Source organism: Pempheris klunzingeri, chromosome 3, assembly GCF_042242105.1.
Source record: "Pempheris klunzingeri isolate RE-2024b chromosome 3, fPemKlu1.hap1, whole genome shotgun sequence".
NCBI classification, from domain to species: Eukaryota; Metazoa; Chordata; class Actinopteri; order Acropomatiformes; family Pempheridae; genus Pempheris; species Pempheris klunzingeri.
Window position 1 is genome coordinate 23,044,038 of NC_092014.1, and position 27,811 is coordinate 23,071,848.

Here is a 27,811-nt window from a genome sequence, read left to right on the forward strand (position 1 = left end):
CTGCAGTCTGGCCGGTTTACTTCTGTGTGCTTCCGTCAACCTCAGTTGAACAGGCGCGTTAAATCAGCAGGACGCAGGTCAAAAGAAAAAGAGACCACAAAAGGCTCATCAGAGGCAAGTTTGTTTTAATTAACACTCGCAATATAATTTAAAGAAAATCTATAGAAAACAGATTCGTATTGACTCAAAAGCATTCAGTGACAGAGGGGACAGTTATCTTTTAACCTGTCAGCTATAGCTTCCTGTTGGAAAACAATAAATTATCAGACGAGCCAATCCGAGTCCAGTATTCAATCACCGGGGCTTTGATTCTACTTAAACTCACCATTCATTTGATCAAGCAACATTCAATATTTTTTAATTGACAATGCACTAAATAAGGCTACTAATGTACTTCAATAGTGTTCCCATAGAGTTCTCAGTAAACAGGATGAGCACATGATGTTTGAGAGCGCTGTATGGGAACCTGGCGTCAATGACAAACTCTTTAAACTTCCCGCCACTCAAACATCAGTCTCATCACACGTTTTGTCTTTGAATCTCATACATCTGGTGCCGTCTCCCACCACATGCCACCTAAAGCAACCGCAGCGGCCTAAAATATTTAAGACTGTCCAGTTCAAACAGTAACAGCCATACATGAAAATAACGCAGAATTCAGAATCAGAGTCTGACTTCAGAATCTCAGTGGCATTAGGTTACTGCCTTTCTACCAGGATCACATGGTGAAGGTCTAATGACTTGACAAATGATAAAAGACACACTTCAGACTGCTCTGGTTTGCTTTGTTACAATAACAAGGGTGGCCTTGGCCCAGAACAAAAATGACTGAAGACCACAGACCATATCAGTGGTTTTTTTGTTCTTTTTTTGTTTTTTAAGGGAACTGTCTTATTTCGTTGCCCTGCTGTCACACCCTGAATCTCTGTTTTATGTAAATTCCGGATGTGTGAGAGATGAATTTGCATGAAATTTTAGTCAAAAATCAAACTGGAAAACAGACACAGCCACCAAACCACACTGAATAAACAAGGCATAAACATCAACCATCTGAAAGCTGTTTTATCCTGGAATACACCGCACCATCACTGGATGGAGGCTGGACACTGCGCAGGATGGAGGGGTAGGAAGAGGAAGAGGAAGAGGAGGAGGAGAGGGGAAAGTTTATTTTGTAGAGAAAAAGTTAAAATGCTTCAAGTGGGAATAGTACAACTGCCACACAGAGGATATAAGAGGAGAGCGAAGGTGAACGGAGAGTGAGACAGCACAAATCTGTACCTGTACTGTCTTATCTCTATTAACAAGCAGGTTGTGTGTGTGTGTGTGTGTGTGTGTGTGTGTGTGATTTCATCAGCTCCCCTTCAATAAGGACGTGTCTTGCTGTACCAGTGCTCTGCTTTGGATGACAGGCTGAGGACTGAGTGGATCAACTTGAGGCTGTTACTGCAGGGTTTGAGGCTGGTTGGGGGGGGGGGCTCAGAGGAGGCGAGTTCAGACTGTATAGATGTGGTCTGTAGGCGGGAGAGGGGAAGTCCTGCAGGGAGAGACATCACTTATTTGGGGGTTTGTAGGGTTCCAGAAGTTGCTTAGAGAACGTGTTGACCTTGTCGGCACCCCGCACTTCGTGGGGCAGCAGCGGGAGCTTGACTATGTGGAAATCTTCATACAGGTCCTCCATCTGTAGGGAGAACACAGAGCTTTGATGAGGGTGACGGCGTGTGACACTAGGTGTAAACGGTGCAGCTGTGTTGTCACGACCCAAAAACATACCACCATACCATACCTGGTCTAAATACTTGGACTGAATTTTATGGCGGGCTTCACACATTTTACACGGCCTCTCTGAGTCAGGGAAAACAAGCTGGTTGACGATGATGTTGTGCGTGTCGATGCGGCACTTGGCCAGCTCCTGGATCAGCCTCTCCGTCTCGTACAGGGAGAGGAACTCAGCGATACACACACAGATGAAGGTGGTCTGCTCCTGATGGATGTGAGGAAAGTGGGGAAGGGAGAACAGTTACAACACATATACAGGCTGCTTTAATACAACTAGTTCGAGTGAAGCGTTGTTCTAAACGCTAAAACTATCTTTAGTTTTATTCCCTCTAGAATATCTATGCAATATCAACAATGGAATATACAGTACAATGGAGTTGTAATCAGAGGACAAGGTGTAATAGAAATAAAATGTCCGCATAACACCTAAAGTAATCTACTAAAACAGACTAACTATTACTGAAGAAAACATTCATATTACATTTCATGAACAGGGTACTGAAATTTCAAACTGTGCTGTCAATCTCTTTCACCCACTGTAGAGGGGAGTACTGAGAGGGACTGGGAAGCTGCACCACCACAGCACACACACACACACGTGCAACACAACTACACTGTATAGATGCATGCAGTGTATGGACTTCAGTGTATGAATTTGTCTGGCAACACTGAAATGTGCCCTGTCTGAGTGACTTACAGGATCTTTGAACTGCTCGCTGACTGAGCGGATGACTGGCAGGGTCTCCTCGAGCTTAGAGGCCAGCTGGTCTGCGTTCATGTCACCCAGGCCGAGCATGTTACACATCTACAAGAAAGAGAGAATCATAGCTCACATGATGAGTTTGTTTTTCTTAACTGTCCACTGTGCATCACCCTTACTTCAATCTCAACGGTGGCTTTGTTGAGCTTTTATATACATGCAAACTCACCAAATAGTGGAACATTTCTATGATCAATGAGTGACAGGATCTGCTCGTCCCTCCTCACCTGGGAGATGAAGGGGCTGATCTGGTTCTTTATCTGCATGAGGCGGCCCAGACCACGCTCCACAATGGTGGGAAAGTTGAGCAGTCGCAGTGTGTGGCCAGTAGGGGCAGTGTCGAAGACTACCACTGAGAAGTTCATCCCTTTGACTAACCTGAGGTACAGGTAGAGCATAGTGTGGGTTAGGATAACACTGGCTGACATGTATTTTTTAGCTCAGTTATACTACTGTGAAAGGTAAATGTGGCTCTGGATCAGCAGTAGGTGAAAAAAAGAAAAGATTTAGCTCTCCAGCGACTATGTTGTCTAACCTCATGACCTCTGCGTAGCTCATGGCCTCGTCGATGCCAGGGAAGGCGCTCATGGCCTCCTGCATCATCTTCTTGCCCATGCTAAGCATGTTGTCCTCCTCGAAGAACTCATCAGGCAGCTCTGCCACACCCAGGCTTGGGTCAATCTCCTGCAGCCACGCACACACAAACAATCAACACATTACACAATGAGGGCCCTGGGTAACTGCAACTGATTTTAGGGCCTCCATTCAATCAGTTTGTTACACAGTCACGGATTTTACTGGAGACAAAAATGTGTAACTGATTATCCTCAAGACACTGAAGAGGATAGTGACTAAAATTCATTTTGCAGCATAGATAAGCTTCCTTGTGAACAAATGTACCCTTGTTACAAGCCACTTGAACAAATTTATTATGACTTATGAAGCACTGCAAGTAGTCACATGTGTATTAGATGTGACATTTTGACATGTCACAGTAGGAAAAGTACAGATGTAAATAACAAAATTACTTTTAGCTGCTCTGGTCTCAGTGTTCTGGTGTTGTGAGTGCTTACTGCACCATTACAGGGACATCATTCATGTTATTACCAACACCTGTGCTTTTCCTACTATGAAAAATGTCTGCTGTGAAAACACCTATTCCATTTATTATACCCCAACATATCAGAAAACAGATTCTGAATTAATGTTTCCACTCTAATGTCTTTACTGATTAAATGCATCCTATTTGATTGAATGGCTAATGTAATATGTTAATTGTTGCCTTTTGTTTAAATTCAGTAAACTTAAATGTCCAAGACAATTACATGGAACAGAGCAGCAAATTAATACTATTAGTTACACCGGTGCCTTTCCTACTGGCTGTATAGAAAAATGTCCTGCTTCCAAGAAAAAGGTTGTCACATTCATACTCCAGTCTCCACCTGTAGTGTCTTCCTGTGCATGGATGGTCAGGTTTTTTTTTAATGCAGTGCGACTTACCATTGCAAACAGGTTGTCATAGCCTTTGACCTTAGTAGGCACCTTTGAGAACTTCTGGTCAAAAGCATCAGAGATGTTGTGAGCGGGATCGGTGGAGATGATGAGGACACTCTCTCTGACTGCAGCGAGCTGGACAGCCAAACTACAGCTAGAAGGAAATAGAAATGAGAGGTTTGTATAGCTGCAGCAGGCAACCACAACCAGTGTTTGAGTGCTGCACAAGAGCACCTCACATCAGAAACACTTCTTCAAGATCTGAGCATTGTGGTTAAATATGTAGTGTGGATAACAGGAAAACACTTCTGACTGAAACTCACTCAAAATGTAATGGATCTTCCTGATTTTAAAAAGCAAGTGATGTAAGCTGAAGCGAGCAAGCTTAGCTCTGCTTTGTAATATAGCTCTAGATACATGTAATGAATGCTTATAACCGCATTATATTTATTTTTCTGCCTTCGACTCTGTATATCATCGTTGGTTACAGTAAACATCTGTCAATAGCACGCATATTGTGTGAGCTAACACGAGCTACTATGCAGACCTGACAGCTAACGCTAGCTAGCCAGTGTATTCTAACGACACTTGTCCACTAGCTTAGTTACCAGCTAACACGAAGCTACCCGTTAAGTTAACACAATGTAGAAAGTTTTCCTGTTGAATGGAGACAAAACATGCGAGAAAAAGCCGACTGTCGGCGCAAAACCACTCGAGAAAGTCACAAATACAGGTTTTCAGCTCAGCTGGCTAACGTTAGCTAGTGACACTGCTTGACAGCGTCCAACTACCCAGGAAAGCTAGCTAGCTAGCTTACCCTAACTTGCTAAAATTACTGCAGTTAAGATACATGCGCGTCTTACGCCGGCGAGCGCGCATCAGATTACTGTTAAGGGAAAAGATCTCAGTCCTCATAGTTATGATCCACGTCAACTTGTGGTGGTGGCTAATGTTAGCTCATTTTAGCTAGCGACGTGGTCTGTGTCAACAACAGGAGGCTAATCTTCAACTTACCTACATGTCGTCTTACCAACACCACCCTTTCCGCCCACAAATATCCACTTCAAAGATTTCTGCTCGATGATATTCTTCAGTGTTGGTTCTAAAGGCTCCACATCAGGCGCATCTTCAAATTCGTCTTCTAATGAAGCTGCCATCTTGTCTGTGTACAGCGGAACGCTCCGCTCAGGTGGGATGAGCCGACACTGTTGCCTTTAATGCGCCTCGGAAAAGTCAAACTCTCGGACTTTGCAAGCGGTGTGACATACTGAAACAGGGAGGGGGAACAGGAGTTGTCTTATAGTGTGTGTGTGTGTGTGTGTGGGGGGGGGGGGGGGGGGGGGGGGGGGGGGGGATGTGTTTGATATCAAAGTGGTGTGAGACCACCTATGTTGAGAGGCTCAGACGTTAATCATGGGCAGCATAGTGACGATGTTAAAAGCTGGACGGCAGTAGTGAGGGTTGTTGTACAGAAACATATTCACAGTGGAAGAGTTTAATGGTTCTTTAAATGTGTTCGTTTACTGCAAACAAAACTCACAAGTGAAAGATAAACGCCAGACAATTGTGTTAAACTCAATAGGATGTCAATCATTTTGTGAAATAATAACAATTAAATGGGCATGTGAACTTCAACCCGTGGCTTTATTCATGTGAGAGACAGCGGATATGGGCTTATGCAGCATCCTCTGTGTTATCCTCCCCACCAGTTTTCTCAGCATCCCATTTTCTGCAGTTAAACTACCTTAATTGCTTGTATTCAATCTGCAATTTCTGCAACTATTGCGGTTGCAGAAACAGCTTTGTTGTCACACTCCCATGTGAATGTGAATGACCCAACATGATACCGATTTCTCTTGGACTTTGGCTGATGACATTGTTATGTTTCTTTGTAAGTAAAATTATATGAAAATGACGTGCCTTTGTAAGTTCAATCTTGCAAACATGGAAAAAGAAAGGTGAAGCACTGATATGTGACAGTTTATCAGGAGAAAATGTTTTAATTAAATTCTGTTTGAAGACAGAAACATTACAGTGCATACATTGTCATATAGAATGATAAAAAAAGGTAGCTAAGATTAGGTTTAGAAAATTAGTCAACGTAGTCATAACACGTCAACTCAATGCATGAAATACATAAGCAGCCACCCAGCTGAAGATGAGGAACCTGATGAGAAAAACATTCATTTGCATGAACATGTACATGCTGTGACCACAGGATAAGGTACTGGCCTCCATAAACACCTTTTCATGACTTCACCTGTCCCAACCTTAGTGCTGCCACCAGACCTGTCAGCTTTAGCCCCTCTGGACCCATCGCCTCCCTGTCTGATGTCCAAGCAGTGCCACGCCAGAATCTTTATGTGAGTTCTCTGAGCTCGCACACACTTCATCCCGCCTGGAAAGGAGCAACTGCGCACTCCATCTGATCTCTCACAGTCCGTCTGCCGCAGCCAGCGTGGCCAGAAAGCAGGACCCAGATCAACCCATTGGTAACTTAATCCACAAGTGGCCGATCGCACTAACCAGTCTCTGACCGAACTGGTAAAGTGTGGGGGCAGGGAGCCGAGGTCCAGATCTGCTGCCTCCTTCTCCAGCCTCTGGCGATGGTGTACAGCAGCCTTTCTCAGCTCTGGAGCAGCATTCAGGTTTAACTGCTGTCTGGAAGTAGTGTAGTTGAGCAATTTGGCAGGTAATGAGTCACCAAGCGATAGAGGCTGACCGCCACTGTGACCCCTAGAAGCTTCAGCTGGCTGCTCTATGGACATCCAAAACAGGTCAAAGGAGGATCCCAGAATTCGCAGGAGGTGAGAAGGGTGGCGATGCCTGGGTTTGGGCATGTAGAGGTAGTCTTCAGTGTTTGTCAGCAGGGTGTACGGACGGATGGGTTGCGAGTAGGACGGCAGACTGGCTCTCAGCTGGAGAAATGGAGACTCCCATCCTGCATCCTCCTCGTCTTGAACAGCAGTCATATTTTGAAGCTGATTCTGGGTTGGAATGTTAGAAGTAAATGCTGCAGATCCATACAAAAGGACAAACACATAAATCCAGCAGAGACAGACTCCACAGTTTAACAGTCTAGGCATGGTCTTAGGTGTGTATGGTAGAACAGAAGAATGACAAATTGCTCCTCATGTGTTCCCTTTTACCCGACTCAGTTATGGGTTCTCCTCTGGGTGCTCCAGGGACTCTGTAGACCCAACACCAGACATCCTTGAGCTCTTAATCAGTAACATACTGAAATTGGTGCCTTATCACACAAGCAGCAGACATATTATGGAGTATGGACAGAACACACCTAAGCTCCCACTTCTTATTCAAGGCTCTGATGTTTTGGCTAACTTCAATGCAAACACACAGGACGAATCTGAGAAGCTTTAGTTTGGTTTCATGTGTTACTACAGTTTTAATGGATTCCTGTGTTACTGATCTGCCATCAAGGAGGCATGTGAATGAGATTTTATAAAGTAGTTCTATTTACTTCACAGCAGGCATGAAACAAGAAAAGTAACAATCATTTGACCTCCATTTGGTGGAGCGGTGTCAGAGCCTCAGATATAAGATCCTCTTACAAAGACTGCTCTTAGATCAGCTCTTCTTAGATCAGGCTTCGGGGTAAATTCCCCTCATGGTAGCTCAGATAATGAAATAGCAGGAAAAAAAGAGTACAGATGCAACATGTTTGCAGGACAATGCCCCATTTATTTCATCTACACAAAATCATGTGTCTGGGTCAAAGCACACATAATATCAAATATATTTTATTATTATACTTAACTGTAAGCACTTGTGCTAATATATGTTCTTGCTTACATTTAAATTATGATAATACATTTCATAAATACAGTCATGTAAAGTTGCTTATACTTACATAAAGATACCAAACAGCAGAATTAACTAGGAGATACTGCATTGACTGTATGCAATGCATTGATTTGACAGCAGCCCTGTTGTGTCAGGTTTTATTGCGCGTGTGAGTGTTCTCACAGAAAAACCTGACTCAGCACGGCATATGTTTAACTGTAGGTATACTTCAATGTGATGGCTTGTGTATTGACTTTTGCATCCGCCCATTTCTAATGTCTGCCCTGAAACTCAAAGCGAAAAAAGCTGGTCCTGTGATCTGTCCTGTTGCCGGGTAGATTGCGGCAGCGGTCTGGATGTGGAAGGAATGCTGCGAGTTGCCGGGCTGCTCTGATCTGCCGCCTTCGCCCGATCTTCCAGAAACTTGTCAAAGTCTTAAAGGGACAGTAACAGTCAGAGGTGAGTGTGTGTGCACAAACACACAGGAAGTACATGGGAATTATGAAATATCATTTATACACAAAAATACCAGCAATGAACCACAGAGAGACAAACATACCTTCACTGGACACTCCCTCACTAACTGAAGACTGTTCTTCCTACAAAAAGCAAAGATGTCTTATCATACTTTATCTCACACCGTGTTTTTTTAGTTTCAAAAGAAGTAGATGTAGATGTAAAAGGGAGACATTCTTTCTCTCACCATATCACAAGTTAACCATTTGTCAATATCGTTCTGCACAGAGTTTTTCGCTGGCGGCATCTAAGAGAAAAGTAATGAAGAGAGGGATACGTTGACGCTGTGTTTTGGTGACATTTACACAATCAGCACTGCTGTATGCTCTGTACTGTTATTGGACAGGAAATGTTTAGTTCAAAGCCATTGCTGTGTTATGATGGTATACACACCCCTCCTGTGACCTGCAACCTCGTGTCCAGAGCTCCAGCAAGGCCTTCCACGGCTCCTGGGTCCTCATACCTGACACTGGGAGTAGGATGTATTGTAATTAGGTGATGGACTGTATTTGTACAGCACCTTTCTAGTCTTCTCGATTCACCCATTCATACACGGATGGGAGGTTGCCCCAAGTGGCCCCAAAATCAGTTATTGTGGGTTTATGTTTCAAATTATGCTTAACAACCAACAAAGCAACATAAGTGGAGATGCATGTTGTTGTGGGGGCTTTATGAGCGTACAGCTGAGTTATCAGAGTAGCATCACCATGTTAATACTCAGCTGATGCCCAGTGAGAGGAACCTTTGGGTGTAGCATCAGTGGTGAGTACAGAATGGAGAAAATGAGAAGACTGTGTGGTAACTAAACACAAGAACAACACCTTTAAGATACTACAGCTCAGCTGGACATGGCCTCTGGGGGCTCTGTTCTACAGTCTACAGTCTACAAAAGGTGCTATATAGCACCAAATGTGGGTTCCCAAGATTTACGAACCAAAGAAGCACTTTTAGTGGTTATGTAAATATAGTCAGCGCACGCAAATACAACAACACATGCAGTGAGAACATGTCATGACGTAATGTGTGTCTGTTTGTTACCAGTTAGCACTGCTCACCCTTTCCTCTGCTCGGCCAGGGAGCTGCCTCTTGTCTGGGCAAACATGTCAAACTCCTCCTCCTCTTCTGCAAGACACAGGGTTAAAACTCATTCAGTCCCCGCTGGAGGAAAACGTTCCTCCACTGATGTCCAAATTCCCACAGCAACACACATTTAACCATAAAAGCAATAAAGCAGACATCAAGATAATCAAAATTATTCAAACTATTTATAAATTCCAAAAAATGTACCACCTTTCACAGACAACCTGAAACTTTCAAACACAACACATCATATGCACTAACAGTACATTTTTTAGGATTTCCTTCCTTTTCTCGAGTCGTCATGTTAGCCATAGTGATTTCACATTCCCCCCATGCCCATGTGATGTCCAGCCACAACATCCTGATTTCCACCAAATTACAAAATAAAGCAAAGTTATACATAGAACGTTACATGTATAGATTTAGCGAGTGCCCATATGAAGCCGAAGCTATACAAGCTCACTCACTGTGGTTGGCTGATTGCCGTTGATTGGTGAAGGTGTGGACTGCTGGTTGGCTGGTTGTTGCTGTGATGACAGCAGGCTGGCTGAGAGACGAAGGCTGAGGGCTGAGGTCGATGAGGCTCGGGTGTGGGGTAGAGCTCTGCTAGAATGAGAATATATAATAAATGAGGAGGAAAAACCTTTACACCTCACAGCATATAGTTCTGCATCATTTATTTCAAACAAGACAGAGAGTCAAGACTGTCCATACCTGAGGAGTATTTGTAATTTGTGCCTTGTTCAGTCTGTCAAACCTAAAACAAAATTAGAATACAGTAAGTATTAGTAAGATACACTCTGCACTCAGAGGACTAAAATCATCGTAATCCAAAACACAAAGCTCGGCTGCAGCACACCTCTCATAGCGGATGAAGGCATTGTTGAGGTCATCGTTGACCACAAGCAGCTCTTCAATGAATCCTTCATCCACCAGCTGGGGGATGAGCTCCACCACGCGGGTCTGCATGCTTTTACACATCGAGTACAGCTGCTGCTCGGACAAAGGGGGAGAGAGTTAAATCATTTCTCAACGCGGGCGACAATCGTCAATAATCTTTGATGACAAATTCTGTCTGTGCTCAGCGTCAGAATAACTCAACAAAATGGGTCCACACCAGGAATGATGCAGATGATTGACACACACCTGTAGCAGCTCTGTGTCGTCTTGCTGGCTCTGTCCAGGTGTTAGCTCGTTCAGCATTTCTGACATCACAGTGAGATTTCCCTTCACCAGCTCCAGCTCACTTCGCAGCTTCTGTTGCTGGATGAGAAGTTGTTTTTTGTGTAATTTCTGTTTTATTATTGCCATGCAATGAAGCAACTGACAATGTTATTAGTTAGGTCGGTGCTCTGTGTGCCCTGCGATGGCTGGCTGCCCAGTGTGAGAACCACAGACCTGATTTAAGATGCAGTAAATCTCTGGTCCATGTTAAAGGTTCAAATGCTCTGCCAGAGACTTTTCCATCCAAAGGAAAATGTGCATCAAGTGTTTGCAAATCTACAGATGCTGAATAATGCCACAACATATCAGTGCCTATGAAAGCTATTACAGTCCCCTTGGATGTTTTCATGTGTTATTGTTTTGTAACACTAAATCACATTGGATATAATCAGGATTAATAAAAAGATCTAGATAAATCTTGATTCTATAAATATCCCCAGCTTTGAGAAGTCCATATCAGTCAGGTCTAGTTTTGTTCACCAGCTCCACTATAGCTGCTGTAGCTTGCAGTCATTGACTGATTTTTTTTGGCAGTGATACCTGTTGTGCAGAGAGGGAGGCTGGTCCCTCACTGGACTGGACCGGAGGTGAAGTATTCTGAGCGGGAACGCGGGAAGGTGCTTGTGGTGACGGATGTGTCGGAGCAGCGACAGGGGTCGTCTCAGGAGTACCATTCTCTGGGATACTCTGCAAAATGAAGGCAGAGACTGTAAAATATGTCAGAGAGGTAGCATGTAGAGGTATGTATGCATGCATTTGGTTTGCTGTGTTATTTTCACTTTGTAGACAGTCTCACCCTGTTTGGAGTGTGGATGGGGGACAGAGCATCCAAGTCTGTCATGGGGAACTCCAGACCTCGTCTCCTCAGGTCGTCATATACGTACACCACCCCCGCCAGGGAGGGGGAGCTACGAAATGCGTCAGCCCACGACTGTGGGTAGGAGAGAGATCACATAATAAGAGTGACTGACAACTAAGTCGTCTTAAATAAGTTCAATGGGACAGAATACTGGCCAAAACAGATTACATGAAAAGAGCATGAAGCAGCAGAAAAGTAGCAGAAAAGGAATGGGCCTTCAACATTTAGTCCAAGTCCAACTTAACACTTCTGTGTTATCAATTCTGCTACCTGGTGATTTCACACAACCGGATTTGACTATGTTGCAATGTTTGAAGAAATCACTAAAGATAACACTATTGTGCATGTCAGTAACTGTAGTGGAGTCAAACTCAAAGGGATTTTTTTTTTTAACAAAATTTGGATTAAAATGAAAATGAAAGAAGAAGAATGAAAACAAAGTTTTGGAATTGGTCCTGAACGCCACCTCATCCACGCTGTGAATTGGCACAGTGATTGTTTTTGACACCGACAGGCTCAGATTGGCTGACCTGTAAGACATTTGTTTTTAACTACAAACAGCCATTAGATCCCTCAGTACAAAGCAAGCAGCCTCCATTGACAAAAAATTTTACATCATGAAAAGGAGTTGCTGGTCTACTACCACTGTCTCAATTAGTTTATTTGTTATTGTGTGACTTCTGCGTTTTATAGAGTTAGTTCAGATTCAAACTAATGTGTTAAAACACCAAACTAAGGCATCTAAACTAACAACTGCAGTTTTTTTTCTAAAAATGCTAAAAGAAAACATTGATACCTGGTTTTCTGTGATAGTAAATTGTATATCTTTGGGTTTGTGGCTGTTGGTAAGATAAAACAAGCAAATTACCTTTTCTTTTAGTACAATTTTAACTTTTGGACATTGTTAATCAGTTATTTAAGAAAATAACCACATAACTAATCAATGATGGACATACTAATTAGCTGCAGCCCTTTAGCAGACAGTTTCTATCATATTGCCCTCTGTGGGAGCCTCCACATACCTGTATGAGGCTGAGCACCCTGTCATGGAGGGCAGTGGGGGGGTTGTATTTGGGCAGAATGGAACGGACCAAAACTCCCTCAACAAACTCCTGTGACGCCACCAGGACGTGGAAGCGATGGCCACAGTTCTTCACACAGGCCTCCAGAACCTGCATGACCAGTGATACAGTCCACAATATAAAAAAAAGCTGCATATATGATTGTCTCAGTAAGAATGCTGATTTAGTCACTTGTGTAAGAATACACACTGAAACGATCTCCTCTAGGCAACCAGCCAATCAGGATAAGGGTCATTCTGGCATTCAAATTACACCCACACATCCCGCAATCCTGAGCTCATGAAAAAACTTTTACATAAATGACCTACAGGTGATTACTCACAGTAAGAGCCAACATGATCTCTCTGAAGTTCTTGTTCCCCACGATTCTCTTCTTAATAGCTTTGACTGCATCTCTTGGCCTGGGAAAAATAACAACACATCAGATGTTCAGTTGGCTTGTTTGTCCCTCTTGATATTTGAAGATGAACAGAAACAATAATCATTCATGAACAAAGAAGATAAAGAGGTTTCCTGTTGCCAAAGCATTAAAGTAGCTCATAGTGTCATGGCTCATGTGAGACATAAAAATAACTGACTAAAGACCTTTTGGCTTTTTACTGTATACATCTAAGTACTACAAGTATGCTGGATTTCAGAGGTCCAATGACTCTCCTCATAGCATTTCCAACCAAACATTTAAAAATAAGTAGGTCATTTAGTCACAACCAGTTCCATCTCAGTACAAACGAAACCAGAAGGAAGTGACACAGTAAAAGCTAACACAAACATAAAACATGGAGGCCTGCATACTGCGCAGTACAGTGTACTAATTAGTTAGAAAGGTAATATGCACCAGATTGGGACAGTTTGGGGTTTCTTAATGAGGCCACGCTACTTGTGTGGGTTTCCTACCCCTCGTCTGTCTCGTTGATGATGTCACAGATCTCCATGTTGAGCCCCCAGTCCTCCGACTGCAGAGAGCCGCTGGTCGCTCGCTCTGTCAACAGAGAGACCATCAGCTGAAGTTACAGTGAAACAGCAACACTGATATGAGGAGAGATTAATGTCACAGTAACCAGAAGACTTTCTGCCAAAATCATCCATCCATTCACGGTCTAGAGCCAATCCCAGCTGACAATGGCGGGGTACATCCTGGACTGGTCACCAGTCAATCACGGGGCCGACACATGGAGACAGACAAACAGTCACGCTCACACTCACACCTTTGGGCAATTGCTCTTTATGGAAAGCGCCTTGAGGTAACGCTGTTATGAAGTGGCTCTATATGAATACAGATTGATTGATTGATTGAATTTAGAGTCACCAATTAACCTAACCTGCATGTCTTTGGATTGTGGGAGGAAGCCGGAGAAAACATATATTATCTATACTGCTTATAGCCAAAATCACGATATCTATGCAGCATTACTCACATAAAATACCACATTAAAATACAAAAGTGTCCAACAATAGATAAGATGTGTTGCCCACACTTGGATCCATCCATACAGGACAGCAGATCACCCCCTGCCTTTGAAAGCTTGGCTGTTTTCTTCGACACCCATGGTGCAGAAACAAAACTCAAATAGTGAGATCTCTAATGTGAGGTAAGTGGTATCCTCTAGATAACACTGTTTCTAGAACAACTCATTGTCTTCACTAATAAACTGATTGAGGAAATGGGGTTTTCAGCTCAAACACGTATTTCCCTCCAAACTATTTAGCAATCAAAGCCAGCTTTCTTTGCACCCCACCCCTCACGGGCTCCTCATAAGTCTCTAAATCTCCTTCATTCCTTTCCACCCCCCCCAACACACACACACACACACTCTGATCCAACCCCTCACCGCCTCTCTCAATCCCATCTCACCCGCTTCCCCTCCTCACATCACCTCCCTCCCCGGCTCCCACTGCTTCATGTGACTGTCAGCTGCTTCTGTTCTCCCTGGCCTCAGAGGGAGCTGCAGCCTCTCTGACATCAATGTGTGAGAAAGTGAGCGGATGAGATAAGAGGAAGGGAGGTTTGTGATGGGTGTGTAACATTTTCTCACTACTCAAGGCCGCCCTGGTTACTCATCTGTCCAGGCATCAGCCTCCAGCCCTCAGTTTGTGAGTTGGCTTTTACAAGAGGGCTGAAACAAACCAGCAACCCGCCGCCATTATGAGAACATTATGCTGCTTTAGATGTTGTGTAACACGACAAATGCTTGTTGCAGAGGACCAGTTCACACTTGTACGTAAAGCGTGAAACTTTAACTCGACATAACACATCAGCGATTGAGGAAGTGAGATGAAACATCCAGCGCGTCCTTAATTCGCCGAAGCAGTTGTCGCTCAGCTTGTAGCAACCAATCGCAGGGAAGACAGAGGGTGATAAGTCCCGCCTCTGTGGCGTCATTGGCTCTGAAGCCTGCTTTTTGTGTTTCTGTCAAATTCGGAGTTTATTATTAAGCGTTTGAGAATAAGAAAGTCAGAAGTAAAAGTGTTATAGAGTTGTTTGACATCACCAGCAGCGGGGTTAATACACACTACGACATGGCACCAACTTTCTGAATTAAATGATGTCAAATTAAATCTAACAGCGAGCGAAGCCTCGCATGAAAAGGTTTTAAAAGCTGTTGCGACTCACCGATTCTCTGTCCGACCGGTGTCGAAAAGGGGTTTCCTATGAGAAACTCCATAGTTTCCCCGAGAGAAAACATCTCTGCTGTCCGCGGTGTGTTCAGGTGATCTGCACACAACTGTTGGGCTCCAACCAGCGGTGTTTCCTCTTGCTGTCTGACTCTGCCGCTGCCTCAGAGGCGCACGGGCTCAATGAAGGGTCACGTGAAACACACACACACACACACACACACACACACACACACACACGTTAGGAAAAAACACTTCACTTTCAGTTGCAGGTTAAAATAAAGAAGTGTGAGTATGAGAAATATGAGGACTTCAGTTTTTAAAAGTTATTTACCTATGGAGGTAAATGATCAGCAAAATACACATAGTATCAGTTTCAGTATCAGTTCATTAGTTTTGCAGACTAATGCCTTTCAGAGTGTCAGTGTATATTATGATCTACTCTATTCAATGGACGGTGGTGGAGGAACTATTTAGATCTAGAAGTCTTAACATAATGGAGATGGATTTTCAGTTAGTTGCTCATTGAAAACAGCCATCATATGTTAAAGTCTAATTACTCAGGATTTAGGACTCCTGACTGAGCACTTGTTTGTTTCTTATCTACCGTATATGCATTTCTCTCAGGATACAGTGTCCTATAAAGATTGTGAACATTTATACTCTTCATTCTTATATCTAAATATAACCTATAAATAACCCCCCCCCACACACACAAACACACTCTAAGTTAGGAAAAAACACTTTACTTTCAGTTGCAGGTTAAAATAAAGAAGTGTGAGTATGAGAAATATGAGGACTTCAGTTTTTAAAAGTTATTTACCTATGGAGGTAAATGATCAGCAAAATACACATAGTATCAGTTTCAGTATCAGTTCATTAGTTTTGCAGACTAATGCCTTTCAGAGTGTCAGTGTATATTATGATCTACTCTATTCAATGGACGGTGGTGGAGGAACTATTTAGATCTTTAACTTATATAAAAGTAGCAATACCAAAATGAAAAACATACTTCATTAAGAATAAAACGTCCTGCATTCAAAATGTGCGAAAACTGTGCGCGGTGTTGGGGAGATTACAGTTTTACATACTTTACAGATACAACAAGATCTCGATCACTGTCAGATGAATCCAGTGGAGGATGATATTTCTAAAGTAGAAGTAAAATGCACGATAAAATGGAGATTCCTCCCATGACATGTTGCATTGTGGTCTCTCTCAGTCGATGAACAGCTTTAGGAACCTCTGGTTTCGTGTGGCAGGCTAAGAAACGTTTGGCAAAGATAGTGATAAGAATGAAAGATATGTGACTCAGTCTGTCATTTACCTCTGTGATCAAAGACCCTCCCTGAGTATCAGAACATGCTGGGCCTGCTGTAGGGCATGAAAAAGTCTTGAAAGTTCACAATGTGTTACATCACATACATATTCATACGTGAGAATACACTCTTCAAACCTCAGAATCATCATCACTTTGGGTTTTCATGTAAGATCAAGAAAGTTAATAACCCATTTTAGCATTTGTGGGCACTAATTTCCAGCTTCAGGATGAACTCTGTGTGAATCAACCTTGAGATTCAACTTCTGAAAAAAGTGAATTTCATGCCTTCCCCTCTTTTCCCTGATTTCTAAACACTTGGCCTTGCTGCACTACATCTGAGTTTACTGATATACAAACACAAGATGGATGTTTGTGCAGGAATCTGCTGCTCCATCCACTCTGGTGCAATTTCCTGCTGAAACAAAGTTGGATGCAGCAGAACCATCCTACCTTCCCTTTTTTCCATGCCGTTCAATTACAAAACACATGTTTTTCAGAATTACTAAATCACTGTTGCAGCAATGTTATATTCAATGTAAGGACGATAACCGAAAACATTCACACTTCATCATCATGTAGTCTTAATAACGGCCCCCTGCACCTGCACAAGTGGAGGCCGATATGAATGATGTGCAGATGAGTGTTCAGTGTAGTTCATTTGTTGAACTTCCACCACCAACATGGGAGACCAGAGATGATTTGTAGGCGTGAAGGTCTGGTTTAGACACTTTTATGTCTGCAGCGCCACCTAGTGTCCTACTGTAGCCTGCATATCAACTGAGAGGAACTAGAAGTCTTAACATAATGGAGATGGATTTTCAGTTAGTTGCTCATTGAAAACAGCCATCATATGTTAAAGTCTAATTACTCAGGATTTAGGACTCCTGACTGAGCGCTTGTTTGTTTCTTATCTACCGTATATTCTTTTCTCTCAGGATACAGTGTCCTATAAAGATTGTGAACATTTATACTCTTCATTCTTATGTCTAAATATAACCTATAAATAACCCATCATTTGTCCCTCTTCAAAAAACTGAGTCTAAATAACAGCTGTGTAGCTGTTAAACATTCTGGTTGAAGTTAGTTAGAGGTGAAAATAGAGCAGGAGGTTGTTGGACAATACAAGTCAGAAATGAATTAGGCCATATTGCATTGTTTCGTATTGTTTACCGCAGGCTTTGTATATAATTGGGGGCGGCTCAGGTGAGTGTAAAGTTGGTTTAAAACGTCTATAATGACAAAGAAGTGAGATATTGACAAAAAAAAGAAACATGAAAAAAGAATCTCATGAAAACATAAAATCCAAACCATAGCCCATTAGCATGCACTTTTGAGATGGTCCCTAACTTCACCTCCCCAGTTTCTGTCAAGTGCACAGAATAGGAGTTAATATCCATCATGAGGTAAAAATATGAAAGATGAAAAGTCGTTCCAATCTGCTGACGTCTGATGAGCTGCAATTAATGAAAATTGTATGAACAGTGTGTGTGTGTGTGTGTGTGTGTGTGTGTGCGCGTGTTGGTGTGGGAGGGGTGTTGGTATTGTGCGTATGTATAAATATATGTTGTTTTCTTTATTGTTATTGTCTTTCCCTTTTTGAATGTAAAGCACATTGAGTTTCTCTGTAATGAAATGTGCTCTACAAAGTTGCCTTGCCTATAATCCCAAGCCTCAAAATTACATAAAGTTAATCAAATTTAAAAAGGATTGAGGGGGAAAAGCGGCAAATCCTCACATTTAACAGTCTTGGACCATTTATGGAAAACAAGGGTCACATTTATGAGTAAGTGTAGTGGAGTAGGAACTAGAAATCTTATGAAAAGAAATTACAACGACTTCAGACTTGTACCAAAGTACTTGAGTAAATGCACCTAGTTACATTCCACCAGTGTGCTCCAGTTCCCATGTTTATGTGATCATTATCTACTCAAATGTATTTTAAAACAATGTAAATATCCTGTATGACTGCGGCATGCTGCGTCCTTTTGTATTTATACATAATCACCTGTAGGTGGCAGCATTGAGCCTACATGGTCTATATGACATTCCCAGTCAACTATTTCTTCTTTGAGACAAATAAGCCCAGCCTGACAACAAAGGCCCCATCTACTGATGGACATTAGTGTCTTACTTTAGTTTAGAAACAATCACAATCAAGTTGATCCACAGACTGTCTCTCTTTCTTTGGGAACCCCCACTAATTTAATCCTGACTGGGGAGTTATGATAAGAGTGATTAGCACCTACGTGTTGTCTTACAGTGTCATCAAAATACTTTAAACAGACAGTAAGTGTAAACGGAGGTGTGTCAGTATGAGACAGGCCTGGTGTGTCCTCAGATCCAAACTAGTGCTCTTCCTAATGTCTAAACGGTGTTGTGAGAACAAAGTACCACCAACTATTGATTTCATCTCTAAACACACACACACACACACAAACACACACACACAGGAGGAAGTGAAGATGAAAGCTGGGGACCTTTGACCTTTCAGTGCCTCTCTGTACTGCTTTTAAGAACCTGACTGCAAAGAAACGAAAAGGGAAACAGCAATTTACGGCTGCTGACTCTCAACCATCGCATTTATGAATCTCACACACCATTTTCAAGAATATTCTTTAAGCATGAAGTGGAACCTCTACATGTTAAGAGGCGCACGAACTTGTCCCCTCTTTCTTTATGACACTTCTCGAAGCAGTGTGGGTTCCCTTGATCCAGGAGTGACTTTAGAGAGCTCGGAGAGACGATGGGTCACAGTGTGGCCGTGAGGATGAGAAACCCAGTGCGTTATCTCCTCTCTCCAGGCTGTATGATGTAGCAACTTACACCCTCACACCATTGTTCACACAGTAAGAGGTCTTTATCAGGCCTTCATGCCCAATGGCTCCACGTTTCCTGACAATGCATCAACCAGCAGCACATGAAAGAGCGGTGCAGCAGGAAATCATGGAGAGGAAAAGTTTACTTATTAGTGTTTTCATCCGTGGCTGGATAAAATAGAACGATTATTTAAAGGAAACATCTGTCTTTTCTACATGTTTCTAGTTGGTCCTGTGGTTGAGGAGAATGTCATGCCTGAGGGAAACCACACACACACACACACACACACACGGGCACGTTTTAATCCAACACTGCCACACAATAAAATGGCACAACCATCCGTAATTTCAGGAGACTGGGGAAATTGCATGCATGTATGTATGAACGCACTTGTGTGTGAATATGTGTGTGTGTGTGGTTGCGCTGGTTGTAAATTGATCCCTCCTACTCCCTCTGGTTCGTTGTGCAGAGGAGGAGGAGGAGGAGGAGGAGGGAGCCGAAGCAGGAAGGAAGGCAGGCAGAGAGGGAAGGGAGGCAGGCTGTGAATGCTAACAAGCCGCGTCGTAATCACACAGCTCCGTAGGTAGGGTTTGATAAAAAAAAGAAAAAAAAAGAAAAGAAGAACGCCTTGCAATGGAGAGGAACGACGACCACTATTAAACACCTACTATGCGCCAGTGCCGCGTTCGCCCTGTGCGCGTACAGCAGCCTCTCCGTCGTTGGCACGTTTGATCAGAAAAACCGTCTTTTTCCGCTGAGTGAAATGTATCGCGACTGCTCGGGATTCACATTCTGACAATGGAGATTGAAAATATCGTGGCCAACACGGTTCTCCTGAAGGCAAGAGAAGGTAAGCACGGCTGAAAGACGAAAATCAAATGTATTTTTCTCTCCCTCTCTCTTTCTCTCTCCCTCTCTCTCTCTCTCTCTCTCCCTCTCTCCCTCCTCAACGACATGGCCACGGACGAGCCTGAGCTCTCGGCTTGCCCTCCGTGGGGTTTCTGCTCTTCCTCTCCGTCTCCCATCCCCTCCGCAGCGCTTTGTCTGCGGGCAAACGCCAAACAAATGCCGCTGAAACCAGCTGTTTGTGCACCAACAACACACGTATTCACCGGGCAGGTTGACGCAAGGCCCCAGCGGGCTGGAGATGAACAACGCAGGGAGTGTTTGCAGCATCGCGCGTAGATGGCAGCGTTGCATTAGAGGCTGTCGAGCCAAAAAAAAAAAAAAAAAACATACCAGCACCAGCGGGTTTGGGGAGATATTCACAATTTACGGAGACATAACGGATATTTAATGCTATTCACGTTACGTGGGATTGAGCTCCACGCCTCCAAATATAGCTGCGCAGTGGGGCTCGGTGCCCCGGCGCAGCCTCTCCTACCTGTCATTGTGGGTTTAAAGCCCAATTAGGACTGTACAGCGATGTGTGGTGTTATTTAACGCAGAAATGTGCCACTGCACTGCCGAGCTGTTGTTGATGGGGAGCTACTGGGAGGAAGGGATGTGTTACAGTGGAGGTTTTAGACTGGGAGAAGGCCCACCGTGCACCCCGGCGGCCCAGGCGCTGTAGCCCCGGGTGTGTGCGCTGCTCGGTGGGTTCAGTGATCCCGCAGCAGCAGCAGCAGCAGCAGCAGCAGCTCACCTGGAGGTGGAAAAGAAGCGAATATCCATCTGTTTTCCAGCAGACTGAAGAGCAGAGAGGCTACTTTGCAGCCAGCGAGTGGGCGCAGGGTGGGTGTACAACAGTGTATCAGCTGCCAGAGGAGGGTAAAAAGGTGTTATTACTGCTCAGCGATTTCCACTTGTGCTTTTTTTTCCCCCTCTCTCTTCCAATCGGATCGGACACCAGCAGAAGGCTCTGGGGCCTCGGAGGATGTTGTGTTGCGAGTTCATTTCACTCGACAGCCAAGTCGCCGGCTGTGCGCAGCCTACATGGCTCGGGGGTCGAGGTTCAGTGTGCGTACGCAGAGGTCTTCCCAGCTTATGGGTTACATTACATTCGGACTGCGTTTCAGTTCAAGACCAAACGCCAACACTGCTGTGAAATGGATTATTCACAGCAGCAGTGAATCCATTTCAGGGCTGCAGCTGCTCCTTACGAGGCACCACGCTCCCCTCTACCTGCCGTTAAATGGTGCTTGGCATTGTCATGAGTGCTGGTCCGATTATTGTGCACTGATCGGATCTGCGAGCTCAAAACTCGGCACTGTCCTTTTATTTTTATTTATCACCAGAGGCCCTAAGAAGCCCTCAGTGATGAGTGTCAGTGTAGGAACCATGCAGAGAGTGGAAGGAGCCAGGTTTGTCTCCATATGTGACCCAAGTTCACCATCATATACTTACATGAACATTTGCTGATCAAGCAGTTGGCAGAAAACTGAGTCAGATTTTGATAATTCAGTATCATTTGAGTCATTCATCAAGTTGAAATACCAACCAGTTATTTGTTCTCATAACTTGACATTATTGTTCTTATTCTTTTCAGGTTTTATACAATTAATTGAACGTATAATCAACAGTTTAAACAGAAAACGGCCTGGACACATGTCCAACATGTTGAGTACACACTCAGTGTGTTTTTCTTTTTCTATTTCTCCCTGCTATACCATTCACTGTGTTAATTAGCACTCAGATTAAAACAGCTAATGGCTCCCAATTTATCTCTTTAAGGTGCACAGGAGACTAATTAGATTTTAATTAGCCTTTCCAGAGGTGGGTGTTTGCAGCTGTCAAAAGTGTTTGAGTATGTCACCGTGACGGTTGTCAACAAACTGGAGCGAACGTCACCTTTTTAAACACACCAATCCGGACGGAAAACAGCTGGAGTGGATCAGAGATCAGCTGCCTTTTTTTTTTGTTCAGGAGTCACCTCGGTCACCGTCACGCTGCATGGCTTCATAGTGTCTGCTGGGAGCAGAGTGGTGCAGGGAGATGGTCCACCAGCTGCATGAGCTGCAGACGCTGAGTCGGCCACGTTGCCCTGCTGATGTGTCCTTGAGCAAGACATTAGAATAATTGTTGTGTAACTCCCTGACCTCGCTGTGGAGACGGGAAATGACATTCTCCCAGCTTGCTCTTAAGTAGGCACGGTGCATAAACAATCTTTTCAGGTTTTAATTGTTTGCCGGTATGGAGCATTCTCCATCCCAGAATGAACTCCAGATTGAAAAGGTCACTCTACATGCCCGCAAACCTTTGAGTCTGGTCACAAGAAGCTCATAACGTTTTGACTTTTCAGTCAACTTTTACACACCTATGGATGTAAAACTGGGTGGCCAGAGTGAGAAGTGTTCTGACAGGGTGTGTCCAGACGCCACAGTTGAAATGACACGTCAAGGGAAGTGGTTTGGTGCTGCAGGGACGACACTGCGCCCTCTGCTCCACCCGCCTCTGTGACATTTCTACATACATTTGGTAGAGAATGTGGAAAGGAAATCCACCACATTCACAGTATTTAGATGTTTCCTTTACCTCAGGGCCCGCTCAGACTGCAAGAGGTGACTGTCTTCTCCCCGGAGAATGTATCAGAAAATGTTAGAAATGGTGTTTGTGAGAATACCAAGAAGGAGAGCTTTTGGTGTAGATGCAGCCCACAGTTTATGTTGATGTAAAAGCTCAGTCAAGCATTAGGGAGTTATTTTCAACACAGCAGTATCATTCCACATGGTCTCCTAGTGTATAACATCAGAAGTATCTCATCACTGACTGCACTGACCGTCTAAACCCTTTTCACATTAAGTGAAATATTCAATATCTGCCTCTACATGGTAGAATCGGAGGGATATATTGGAGGGCCTGTGTTGGCGGCTAATATTGTTTTAGCCACTCACTCTATTGGTGTATACATTGGCTGGTATTCTCAGAAAACTTGTAGTACACAATGCAGTTAAAAGCTATCGAGAGCATTTAGAAACAGTGTTATCATAGTTTGTCCCGCAGACTCCACTGTTTACAATACTTTGCAGCACCTGAGTTGGCAGAGCACCCGATCATAGCGGAGCAGATGGCGTTGTGAAGTCTGTTGAGAAAAACTGTGTTTACTCTTCAGCTGTAAAATATCCTGCCTCCATTACGTTTATTTGTCAGAGCCCTTTAATAACCAAAGTGGAGGGCCATTTCGATCACAGTTTCACATAAAGCGATGGTTTGTATAAAACGGGGAAACTATTGTTGATACAAAACGCTACGTTTCTTTTAGCTGCACATACAGTTGCAACTCCTTTAGGACGCAAGCAGCTCTGAGTGGCCACTGGAGAATTTATACGAGGCATATTTTCCTCTGTCAGACCTGAAAAGTCAGCGGATGCTGAACCTGATCTCAACCATGATGCTATAAAAGATTAAAACATTGCTGTAGTTGTACATTTTTTTTTCAAGAAAATATCCTCCCCTGTATACCCTGACATTGTTAGATATTAGCACTCAGCACATTATAGGGATTATTTTTGCAATTTGTTTTTCTTTTCGAGCTTGACAGATGACAGCCATGCTACAGAAATTGATATTAAATTAAACTGATATTTAAAAAAGCATGACATGACTTTGTGCAACATGTCTGTATTATATGATCTACTGAAAGGTAATATTTTAAACTATTAAAACATCAGAACTCACTGTGTTATTCGCTGCTTTGTTTTGAGTGAAGATGTACCACGTAGGCAAGAGGGGGATCTGGGTGTTGAAGTATTTAGGGGGATGGTTCTAGAGCACAGTGTGGATTGGACGTGCAGACAACATCATGTTAGTCCGTTACTCCTGGTAACAATATCTGTATATTTGAGGTTTGTTGCCACTTATTTTACTTCAGTTAGTGATTGACTACATTTCCCAGAATGTCCTTTGAGAGCTGATATTCACTTGTTGCGTCCAGCTGTGATTAATAGATACAGTAGGTGCAGAGCGCAGTGGTGGGTGCATGGTCGGAGAGCGCGACAGAAATCGCTCTTCCAGTTGAGAAAGGTTAGTTTCACCGCTTAGTTAGAATGTTGGATGTCTGCAATGCATTGTGGTCTTTTGAGGCGTATTGTCAAGAACCTAGTTTCTTGTTTTTTTTGTTTTTTTTTTTAAAGATGCCAAATCTGAGGTGCTATCACTAAAACCCAATGACTGCTTAAAAGTCCTTTTGCTTAAAAAACATCTGCAATTAAACTTACACAGCTGTGCTAAACTTACACTGGTGAAACGCCATTTTTGGTCTCTGTTCCTAAGAGTCGAACTTTGGCACAGAAATATGTTTGTGCTAAGAGGCAATGAAGATATGAGAGGAACAGGATTAAGTCGTGCAGCTGGCTGTTATTAGTCTTTAATACCAACTTGTATGCAACAGGGAGATAAAGATATTTCCACACATATTTTCATATTCAAATCTAAAGAGTGACTGGGAATAAAGGGCCTTTCACCCATCTTACCTCTCTTCCTGGGATCAGATTTCACAAGATCTTTTTCTGCTGTGTTTCTCTCGTTATTCCTACTGTCTCCACAAAAAGGAAGGAATGTGGACAGTCCGGTGCTGACATGCCTCTGACAAACAGAAGTTGAATCTTGCTTATGTAACCGATTTCCACCTTGCAAGTCGGAAGCTTTGATTTGTTTTTGCCACAGAGCATTGATGTAAGTGGATACGGTCGGCCTCTGCTGTTGGTGTCACTAACCTCTCTCTGCTCTCTGGCCCCTCTCCACCACCCTCTAAACTCTCCCCCACCCTCCAAACTAAACTGTAGGCTAGCAGGTCCTCTCAGACCACTTGTGAGGGTTTTCCTGTGACGTCACCCAGCGCAGCTTTATTAGTTTTGTGGTCACAGCCGGGCTAACACTTGTTGTCATCACTCTGGGGTGTTTCCTCCAGCTGAGGCTCATAAAACACAGTGCTTTGTGACTGTCCCTTGATGTGGGACTCATTTCACAGTTATTACACCCACAAATGGGCTGTGCGGACAACGAGGCGCAGTGTGTTGCGTATGCAGCTCTGTTGAATGGCACTGGCGGCGTCGCGTAGCTGGGTGGCTACTGGGATGTTCATTAGCACAATTTCTTGGCCGGCTGACTAAGCATGAAGAGGCACTTTTTGAGGCACTTTGTGAACATCATAGGGACGTTGTTCCAGCTGCCTTATTAAATGTTAAATGGGCGTTCTTCCTGCGAGAACCCAGCTGTCAGCCTGATCTTAACAATGTGTACGGTTGAGTGTGTTTAGTTCTTATGGTTCAGATGAAGATTTTATTTCTCTAAAAAGAGTTTTTAGAGGTCTGGCAGAGTCTGAGTCTAGAAGCAAGTGTACTAAATGTCCAAGATCTGTGGTCAAATTTTCTGTCAATCCCGCCTCCAAATATGACTTGAAAGTGTCGTCTCGTCAAAGATAACCCTCAAGGTGTAACATGTGCTACGTGTTCCACACCCAAGGGCTCAGTGCTTTTGTGCGCGCAGCATGTCCATGAAATCGACCACCGAGCCCTTCATCTGAGAGACAGCTGTAGATAACACACAGATGATTAACATTTCGGCTTGTCGTCTAACACACTTGAACTCTGTGCGTCTAGCTCAAGTTTAGTCTCACCGTGTTCCCTCGCCGGCTTTCCCTCCCCCTTCTCCCCCAAGACGCTGTGAAAACAAGGGTCAATTTTCAAGCACGTCTCGGCTAGACTTAATGGAATATCTTGGACATGAAGAGATGGGACAGAGGAAGGAAAGGTCTTTCAAAACACCACAGCGCGCTGTCGGACTGAGCGTGATCCCATGCTGATGTGCAGCGTGTGTGTGTGTGTGTGTGTGTGGTTGTGTATCGTTTCTGCTCATGTGAAAAACCGCATTGTCTACCTCGTGTGAGACCTACCACCACCCCTCCCATCGCCTTGCTTGTTGTTGTCGTGTCCTGGAATTTACTCTGATGTTGTAATGTTGTTCACATTTTTCCACGTGACCCATGCCTTCTCCCAGGGCTATATAGAGAGAGAGAGGAAGAGAGGAAAGTCTGGCCATAAAGAATTAACGAAGGCATAACAAGAGAGGAAAAGTGTTTATATGGGGGAGGGGAGGATGAAGCTGAAGTCAGAGAGAGGAAGAAAAAGGCAAGGGTGCATGTGAGAGAGTTGAGGACTGGGGGGGGGGGGGGGGGGGGGGGGGTAGCAGCAGAGCAGCCTGATATTCACATGTTTCTCTTTTCCCCTCTCTCTCAGCTGATGTGTGTCTTTCAGCGCGAGTATACAGACGGATTACCTTATGCAAACACCGGGCCTTTGCTTTGAATAGGCAACACAGATACTCGCAGCTAATGTTTTCCTTATCAGGGGCTACTCCAGCCAATCGCACACTGTATGGGAGAGTGACTGGGAAAGCAACAGGCCATTCATTTATCATGGCCGGGCTCCATTGTGCCCATGTGCGTGTGCATGCTCATATTACAATGGGCCTAAACTATGCGTGACCCTCTCTCACTTCCTACCATTTAAATCATGTTTTTTGGAGAAAACCACAGCCGTCAGATCTGAACCTTCACCTGTGAGACTGCCCCAGGGTGGGGGTCAGATCTGACGAGGCATGGGCTGGTACCAAATATTCAGTCTGATTACATTGGCCAAAAATATCTTGGTAAACAGTGTTATCAGTGTTTTGAAAGTTAGGAAAAATGCTGGTTGTGCCAAGGTGTAGTGGACTTACTTAACAGCGTGCTTTTAGGCTTTTAGGTTACCTTTTCTTCTCCTCTTTTCTTCTTACTTTTTTATTTCATTCACTTAAGTGCACCCGCTGACCCTGCTCTTTGACCTCCACGCTGTTCTCAGTCAATGTTTCAAGCAACCTTTCAAAGAAGCCCTCATTGGGAGTCAGCCTGTGTAAGTGTGTAGTCGCGCCGCGCGGTGTGTGAAGATGTAAACACGGGGTGCTTGCTGCCGTTGTGGGCCTGTCGCTGTCACAGACGAGCTGGATTTTCTGGCCTTGTGGCTGTTATTCTGAGTGTCAGCATGTGACATGTGTTCGTCAGATGGGTGAGCGGCTTCTCCCATATGGCGATGCAAAATAAAGACGAGTTGTGAAGACAGCAGCGCCGCACGGCTCTGTGTTCTCGGTAACATCTGAAAAAGCTGGGAATCACAGCAGAAGAAGTTGCCAGTGATGTATATATACCAGGTCTTACATTGATTTCAGAATGTCTATTTGTTCTTTGATTATGGGTGAAAATAATAGTCATGTATCGATATATGTGCCACATGTTAACACTTTGTTTTCTCAGTTAAATTTAGTGTTGATTTTATTGTTTCATTTTGATGACAGACTCAGTAATAATGCTCATGATGGCTTTTTTAAAGATTCTTGTTTTGCCCCAAACCCAAAAATATTGAGTTTATTTTCATACAACAGTATGAAAACCAGAACATACTCCAGAACCTGGAACCAGTGATAATTTTTTTTGCCTTTCTTGCTGCTTTAAGAAATGCTTCCCTGATTAGTGCTGAAATGACAGAAAATGA

At 43.7% G+C, this 27,811-nt stretch overlaps 4 protein-coding genes across 5 annotated transcripts in view; 1 reads left to right on the forward strand and 3 right to left on the reverse strand.

The window, feature by feature from the left end:
* Window positions 1-105: 105 nt before the first annotated feature.
* get3 (guided entry of tail-anchored proteins factor 3, ATPase) lies at window positions 106-5,218 on the reverse strand. The gene is made up of 7 exons (XM_070827633.1): window positions 5,045-5,218; window positions 4,037-4,184; window positions 3,072-3,220; window positions 2,764-2,914; window positions 2,474-2,581; window positions 1,784-1,981; window positions 106-1,678 (listed from the first exon to the last, which is right to left on the reverse strand). Exons 1-7 carry the CDS (start codon window positions 5,185-5,187, stop codon window positions 1,550-1,552), a joined length of 1,026 nt encoding a protein of 341 aa, XP_070683734.1. The 5' UTR covers window positions 5,188-5,218; the 3' UTR covers window positions 106-1,549.
* Window positions 5,219-6,213: 995 nt separating this feature from the next.
* LOC139222553 (noggin-like) lies at window positions 6,214-7,116 on the reverse strand. Its single transcript, XM_070854349.1, has one exon. The coding sequence runs from the start codon at window positions 7,114-7,116 to the stop codon at window positions 6,214-6,216; it is 903 nt and encodes a 300-aa protein (XP_070710450.1).
* A 604-nt stretch (window positions 7,117-7,720) lies between these two features.
* LOC139225576 (target of Myb1 membrane trafficking protein-like) lies at window positions 7,721-15,355 on the reverse strand. The gene is made up of 15 exons (XM_070856350.1): window positions 15,207-15,355; window positions 13,490-13,574; window positions 12,918-12,996; window positions 12,536-12,685; window positions 11,451-11,585; window positions 11,195-11,341; window positions 10,577-10,693; window positions 10,290-10,423; window positions 10,145-10,187; window positions 9,898-10,033; window positions 9,406-9,472; window positions 8,744-8,819; window positions 8,538-8,597; window positions 8,394-8,433; window positions 7,721-8,268 (listed from the first exon to the last, which is right to left on the reverse strand). The coding sequence occupies exons 1-15, from the start codon at window positions 15,277-15,279 to the stop codon at window positions 8,126-8,128; spliced, it is 1,485 nt and encodes a 494-aa protein (XP_070712451.1). The 5' UTR covers window positions 15,280-15,355; the 3' UTR covers window positions 7,721-8,125.
* A 4,511-nt stretch (window positions 15,356-19,866) lies between these two features.
* Window positions 19,867-27,811, forward strand: part of grk4 (G protein-coupled receptor kinase 4) — a 38,492-nt gene continuing 30,547 nt past the window's right edge. For both annotated transcript variants that reach the window (XM_070856364.1, XM_070856363.1), the window contains exon 1: window positions 19,867-20,196. In XM_070856364.1, coding sequence (XP_070712465.1) covers window positions 20,145-20,196 — 52 coding nt within the window. In that variant the 5' untranslated portion in view covers window positions 19,867-20,144. The remainder of the gene's footprint in view (window positions 20,197-27,811) is intronic.

What these genes read in the sequence shown, in the direction of transcription:
- LOC139225576 (XM_070856350.1), bottom strand. Translation starts at nt 15,279, where the DNA reads ATGTTTTCTCTCGGGGAAACTATGGAGTTTCTCATAGGAAACCCCTTT. An exon ending in GCCTTCATCCGCTATGAGAG is followed by an intron (nt 10,188 to 10,289) that starts GTGTGCTGCAGC and finishes ATTTTGTTTTAG; the next exon opens with GTTTGACAGACTGAACAAGG. An exon ending in TGAGGGAGTGTCCAGTGAAG is followed by an intron (nt 8,269 to 8,393) that starts GTATGTTTGTCT and finishes TGTCCCTTTAAG; the next exon opens with ACTTTGACAAGTTTCTGGAA.
- get3 (XM_070827633.1), bottom strand. Translation starts at nt 5,187, where the DNA reads ATGGCAGCTTCATTAGAAGACGAATTTGAAGATGCGCCTGATGTGGAG. An exon ending in ATGACAACCTGTTTGCAATG is followed by an intron (nt 3,221 to 4,036) that starts GTAAGTCGCACT and finishes GCGTGGCTGCAG; the next exon opens with GAGATTGACCCAAGCCTGGG. An exon ending in TCAGCCCCTTCATCTCCCAG is followed by an intron (nt 2,582 to 2,763) that starts GTGAGGAGGGAC and finishes TCTTTCTTGTAG; the next exon opens with ATGTGTAACATGCTCGGCCT.
- LOC139222553 (XM_070854349.1), bottom strand. Translation starts at nt 7,116, where the DNA reads ATGCCTAGACTGTTAAACTGTGGAGTCTGTCTCTGCTGGATTTATGTG.